The sequence below is a fragment of the Lolium rigidum genome, chromosome 4 (assembly GCF_022539505.1).
Source record: "Lolium rigidum isolate FL_2022 chromosome 4, APGP_CSIRO_Lrig_0.1, whole genome shotgun sequence".
NCBI lineage: Eukaryota > Viridiplantae > Streptophyta > Magnoliopsida > Poales > Poaceae > Lolium > Lolium rigidum.
The window spans coordinates 171,790,052-171,796,612 of NC_061511.1; the positions used below are offsets into that span (position 1 = coordinate 171,790,052).

Sequence of the window (6,561 nt, forward strand, 5' to 3'; positions counted from 1 at the left end):
CAACCCACGGCGCGCCGCGGCCGGCCGGCCACGCCCCGACTGCGACGGTGGTACATAGATTGGTGGCACCGGAAATATTTTTACCGAGAATGCCGTTTGCTGATCAAACGGAATGATTCCTCCGGCGCGGAATAATCCAGCACCTTGTTCCTCCCGCCGCCGCCACCTCGGCCAGCTCGCCGGCCGCATCCGGATTCCCATCAACTCCTTCCTCCCATCACCCCACGCCAATGCCTCCCGCAGCGCCGCGTCCCCGTCCCCGTCCCCATCCGACGAGCCATGGCGATCGAGACCCCTGCGCCCGCGTCCCCGACCGCCTCGCCGTACTCCTCCTCCCCGGCCGGCCGCACCCTCTCCGCGGCCTTCGCGGAGGATCGACGCCGCGAGTCCAAGATCCGCGCCTCCAACCTCCTCCCGGGCTGCGGCGGCCGCTCGCCGCAGCACCCGCGCGCCCAGCTCGTGTCCAGGCTCCTCCAACGCTGGGCCTGCCTCCCCAAGACCCACGTCCCTGTCCGCGCCCGCGCTGGCACCCCTACCCCGCCGCCCTCGCACCGTCGGCCGTCGTCCGCGTCGACGTCGTCGCCCCAGGCGGCGCAGGTGCACCGTCGGCCGTCGTCCGCGTCGACGTCGACGCCCCAGGCGGCGCAGGTGCACCGTCGGCCGTCGTCCGCATCGACGTCGACGCCCCAGGCGGTGGCACGCCAGGACCACGCCGGCGTGCCGAGTGTCCCCGTGAGGAGGCCTTTGAGGGAGAGAGAGGATGCCGCCGCCATCGGCCTTGTGCCGACGCCGACGGGGTCCGAAGCCAGTGCCGTGTCGACTCCCGAAGTGGTTCCCGGCGATGGGAGCAACTGGAGACGCGATACCGCCACCACCGTCGCGAGAGGGGCAAACATCTGGGTGAGGGCTTTGCGCAAGCCGTCGCTGCAGGTGGATTCCCCGCAGCAGTCGGTGGATTCGCCGATCGCGGCGGATGACATGTACGTATGGGCGGACAAGTACCGGCCCAGTGTACTCGGGGAATTCATCTGCAACAAGGCCGTCGCCGACAACCTCCACCGGATGGTAATCACACACACTGTTAGTCATTGTAGGAAACACCATTGTTTTGAATTTTTTTTCTGAATTGGGAACCGGTACTGAATTTTGTGATGACTGTTGTATCCAGGTGACCGAGCGCCAATGCAGCCATTTCATATTTGAAGGGGCGCAGGCGGTCGGTAAGAGAAGCATGGTGCTGGCCCTTTTAAGGGATGCCTTTGGTCCTGATGAACTCAAGGTCATTGTTGCCATCTGTGAACAAATTACTACTCTTTATCTGAAGTTAACCTTGGTTATTGGAATCTCATTATACCTTATTTGTATATGCATTTCACAGATAGAGGAACAAACGAAGAGAATCGAGCTGAAGGTATGCATTGCAACTTACAATGGCACATTTTCTGTTTCACCATTAACCTTATTACTGTGAAGAGGATAAATTTTCATAAGGAAATTATGAAATGTAATTTATTCGATACCCTTTTTTTGGCCAACTGTTTGATGCAGGGTGAAATTGTCAAACACATTGATCTCAAAGTAAGGATTTCTGATCATCATGTGGAGGTAAACTTGGCTGATTCACACGGCTATGAGAAGTATGTCATAACTACCTTGTTGAATGAATCACTACCACCACCGGACTTTATTTGCACTCATGCCAACTGCAAAGGTACATTCTAATGCATCCCCACCTCTCCTTTGGTGGTACTATTGTAAATCAACACAGGATTTTCAACAGCTGCCTATTCTTTGCTGATGTGAAACGGCATGTTAAAGCGTAAGTGGTTCATATGTGCAGTGATTGTGGTCCATGACGCTGACAGGATTTCTTCTGATCTTCAACATTATATCGGTTGGTTTCTGGGGAGGTATGCAGGCTGCAATAAAATTATTTTCTGCTGCTCCAGTTCTAAAAACCTTGAGGCTGTCGAACATCTATGCAAGGTTATCACACTTCAACCACCTTCATTTGATGAGGTACATTCCAATTCTGTATGAATAGTTGATCTTTCATTCCAGTGCTGGACAATCTTATGGAAAGATATATTCTTGTAGATAATCAAGGTTCTAGAGTTCATTGCTACGCAAGAAGGCATAGATTTGCCTGATGGAATTGCTAGTAGAATTGCTGCGAGCGCGAGTAATAATCTCCGACAGGCGATACGTTCTTTTGAAGCTACATGGACAGCAAAGTAAGCACATGACTCCCGTTCTGTGTTTCATATTCGGATAGTAGCCATAACAGCAGTCCATTTTGGAATCTAAAATATGCCAGCATAGCACTGCTCAATGTACAGTGCAAGTGTTGCTGCCATGTTATGACCAAAAAGGTGCCACACTACCGAAACAACTTTTGCTTGCGGTACAAAATCAATTTTGCATAGAAGTACCAAATTTGCAACTGACCCATCGAGGTGTATGTTTCGACAAGCTTGCTTAGAAATGTCTGTTTGCGTTGTCATAATTATCATCATTGGTATTGTTTATCTGTCAAAAAGTTCGCAACAATTGGGCTTTCCATATTGATAAACAACCCCCTCAACAAACGCAGCTGTTCATTCACAAAAGACCAGCCTATTTTGACTGGATGGGAGGAGGAAATTAACAATGTTGCCAAAAAAATCATGGAAGAGCCAAGTCCAAAGCAGTAAGTTATCCCTTTCACTGTGATGGTTTTCAATTCAGTATGTGCTAGTTTCTTTTTAAACTTCAGAATGAAAACAGAAATTTTGTTGATTTGACTTCTACACAGGCTGTATCTCATTCGAGGGAAGATCAGAAAAATGATTGAACATAATGTGTCACCTTATTTCATCTTCTGTGTAAGCTCTGCTCTGCCTCATGTTTATGTGGTTTTTGTGATTCCAAGAATCCGGGCAAGGTTAAACTTGATCAGAGATCATTAATGTTCTCCTTTTTTCTTTGAGATGAGATGCAGCACTTGGTTACCGAACTGAAAAGGGACAGGGATGAAGATTTTCAGAATAGTATTGATGAACTGGCGTCGGACTTGAACCGAGTGAGCATGCCTTCAAGCATATTATTTTTAAAGCGGGACTGCAAGCATAATAAGTGATAGTTAGTTTTGCTTACTGTGTAGTGTGTGCTGAGATATACTGCTTATTTCAGACAGAGCAGTGCAAAGAATACAAATCTCAGGACACAGCTTTGGTCAAAAGAGCTATCAATATAGAAGGTTTCAGTGTTGAGGGGCCTGACCAAGGGGAAGCCATCCAATGCTTCATAAAGATTGAAGGTACAAACAACAAAAAATAACATGGTTGAGTTCACTTCTCAATTGTGGTGTAATGAACTAACTATGCCTTGCAAAATCCTGCAGAATTCACCGTGAGGTTCATGAGCTTCTACAGATCGTTAATAGCGAAGAATTCGATCAGAGGCAGTGTTTCTTGAGGAGGGTGAGATATCGCTCTCCATCGCCAAATCCTCCTGCGCCAGTACTGTCGCACTGTTGGTAAATAAGCAGTGGTGTGTGCCTCTGAATCAAACCCAGGTCGCTTTGTGTTCTAATGGAAAACAAACCTGTTTTGTGTGAATGCATGATCATGCATAAGCCCCTTATACCCGTGAATTGTGATGTTCGGGTTTGTAGAAAAATAAATTTGATATGGGGTACTTTGTGTGATCTGACAATATTATCATACGGCTGTTTGTGATGTGTTGAAACTGATCAGGAATCCAATTTTTTTCTGTGCTGCAGAAGGCCATAGTACTTGCTGATATTGTTGCCAGAATCTTATTAATAGTACCATTTTATATGGAGTGTAAAATTAGCCACGTCTTAATCTTAAAACAGCTTCATTTAAGCAAGGCTACCAGCCATTCAATCACCTACTCCTTCCTCTGCTAAAGTGGTTGCAATGAAGGAACGGCACAATCGCAGTGCCAACTTCATTTATTTGAAATATTCTATGGAATGTATATGATACAATTTGTTCAGTATATACAAAGGTACACATGTACCAACAAAAAGATCCAGCAAAAAATTGGAGAACGCAGCACGCCGGCCAGCCGTTCGATGCTTGCATTTGCATGGCCGGCGGCCGTAGGTTACCGGTGGTCACTCGCCGGAGGTGACGTTGTCCGGTAGCCAGTTGTCTCGTCGACCGCCGCCGCCGCAGCAGCAGCTCGGCCAGTGTCGTTGCCGCGTACTTCGGGGAGGGCGACCTCCTCGTGGTGCGGTGGCGTGTCGAGGTCGGAGCGGCAGACCGGGCACGTAGTGTGCGCGCGGAGCCACGAGTCGATGCAAGCCTCGTGGAAGGCGTGGCGGCAGACGGCGGTGAGAAGCCGGACGGCGTCGCCCGCGGCGAACTCGGACAGGCAGACCGCGCACTCTGCCGGCGCGGCGGCTGAGCTGGCCTCGAACCTCACCGTGGGGAACGAAGCGATGACGGATGGGTCCAGGCCCGCCGGCTTGCGCCGACACCGGCGCGTCTTCTTCGTACGTGGCGGCGTCCGCTTGCAAGCGGCGGCGGCGGCGCCGGAGCCAGAGGGAGAAGAAGCGGAGGAGGTCGCGGAGGAGGAAGATGGAGAGGAAGCAGAGGAGGAGGACGAAGAGGAGGAAGACCGGGAGCAGCATGGGGAAGGACGCCCCCTGCTGGGCCGTCGGATGCGGCGGCGCAGGCCTCGGCGGGTGGACGCTGAGCAGGCGGCGCGCGGCCATGGCCAGCGTATGCATCCGCCGCGGCGACCATGTGGGTGGATGGGATCGACGGGCTTTTAGGCATGGTTCAGGCGAGCGCGCACGCGCATGGGCACGGGCACGGGCACGGGGTGGGTGGCGGGTCGTCGGCCGTCGGTGTCGCTGTTGGTGGGGACTCAGCCGTGGCCTTTACGTCGAGGCGAATGGGACGCCGGGGCGGCACGACATGGACGGGCAGCATGCATTGCCGTCGGCCCAACCACCACTAATCCCATGGCATGGCACCCCCGCGCGCGCGGATGCTGGTGGCGAGTGACACCGTCGTGGATAGCGATGCCTATGGCGAACTTGGTCTCCATCTCGAACTCGAACTCAAACTGATGCCTCAGCTCGCTGCCTCCGGGATGAAATCACTTATTAGATAGAAATAGAAGGATGTTGTACGACTATCCGATGATTTAATGCTTTTGACTTCTTTACCGTTTGTTAATTGAGTCAATTTCGCAAAATCAATGAAATTCTTGAGTGGACCGAATATCCATGGCATTCAAAAAGCATGGCGGATCCCCCTCTCCCTCCCCCCGGCCGAGTCGCCGCCTACGCCAGTCCTCCACCTCCCTTTAAACCTTCCCTTCCCCTGACTTCGGTGAGGTCTCTGTACCACCACCCCGCACCCGCACCTCCCACCCCCTAAGTTTTTTCCTCTCCTGTTCTGGAACACCGCACCCGCCATGTCATTCCCGTCTCCGGCGAAGTCAAGGCCTCGCCTCACCGGTGTTGTCGGCTACGTGAACCTCATCTTTATCGTCAAGGCATCACCTTCTTCCTGCCCAAGGCATTGTTTTGTTCCTAACCAACCATGGTGAGAAGGAGAAGCGGTCCGACCTAGAGGAAGCGGGGCGGGTGCGTGTCGGGACGATAACCGACGCGTTGAGCTCAAATAGGGATTGTTCACGTACTATGCAATTTTAAAAATATTACTACAAAAATAGAAATAAGTAAAAGGAATGAATAGAAAATAAAGAAACAAAAGAAAAATCGAACAGGAAAGGAGAAAATTAAAAAGAAATCATGAAAAAATTGAAAAATAAAAACCCTATCTGGATCGGCCCACAAGGCGGGAGCCTTCAGTCATCAGTCCGCTAACGCGCGCTTAATGCGTCAAACATGAATCTCGCCGCCCCTCCTGACTTCCCGATCCATCCCTCATTCCCGGGAGGTGCTATACACCACCCTGGTCGGTGCGGGCTAGGTGCCGCACACCCCCAGGGTGGGTGTTTGGCCGGCCCAGCTACGTTTTATTTCCCTTTTTCTATTTTTCTCCTTTCTGCTATTTATTTTCTTCTATTTTTTGCGTTTTTTTAATTCAAAAATTTAATCTGAACTTTTTTGAAAACTATACTTTTTAAAAATCTGATTTTTCAATTTTTGAACATTTTCAAATATGAACATATTTGAATTTGTACATTTAAAAAAAAACATTTTTCAAGAATTTATTTTTTACGTATGAACATTTTTTGAATATGATTTTTTTGAATTCAAACATTTTTAAATTTTAAATATTTTTAAAGTATGAATATTATTCAAATTTGATAATTTTTGAATTCGGTTTTTTTTCAAATTTGAACGTATTTCAGGTTTGAATAATTTTAAATTTTAAATTTTCAAATTTGAACGAAAAGGAAAAAATAGAAAATAAAAAGGAAATAGAAAACAAACAAAAAAAGAAACAGAAATCGAAAGAGAAAGAAAAAGGAGAAAATTGGCCAGGCCTAATACCCTGCGGTGCCTGGTATGCACCGACCTGAGAGGTGTATAGGGCTGCTGGACTGGCCCTCATTCCGTATCTAGTTTAA

At 49.4% G+C, this 6,561-nt stretch overlaps 1 protein-coding gene and 1 pseudogene across 1 annotated transcript; one reads left to right on the forward strand and one right to left on the reverse strand.

Moving 5' to 3' along the window:
• Positions 1-279: 279 nt before the first annotated feature.
• Positions 280-3,736, forward strand: LOC124647799 (replication factor C subunit 3-like). The gene is made up of 11 exons (XM_047187673.1): positions 280-1,065; positions 1,169-1,279; positions 1,379-1,411; positions 1,549-1,711; positions 1,841-2,019; positions 2,098-2,234; positions 2,594-2,689; positions 2,795-2,864; positions 2,981-3,061; positions 3,172-3,298; positions 3,383-3,736. Exons 1-11 carry the CDS (start codon positions 280-282, stop codon positions 3,454-3,456), a joined length of 1,857 nt encoding a protein of 618 aa, XP_047043629.1. The 3' UTR covers positions 3,457-3,736.
• A 154-nt stretch (positions 3,737-3,890) lies between these two features.
• LOC124647800 lies at positions 3,891-4,741 on the reverse strand (annotated as a pseudogene).
• Between the last annotated feature and the right edge of the window lie 1,820 nt (positions 4,742-6,561).

Coding starts and splice junctions, on each gene's coding strand:
- LOC124647799 (XM_047187673.1), top strand. CDS start 280: ATGGCGATCGAGACCCCTGCGCCCGCGTCCCCGACCGCCTCGCCGTAC. Junction 1,280..1,378: donor TTGGTCCTGATGAACTCAAG/GTCATTGTTGCC, acceptor TGCATTTCACAG/ATAGAGGAACAAACGAAGAG. Junction 3,299..3,382: donor ATGCTTCATAAAGATTGAAG/GTACAAACAACA, acceptor AAAATCCTGCAG/AATTCACCGTGAGGTTCATG.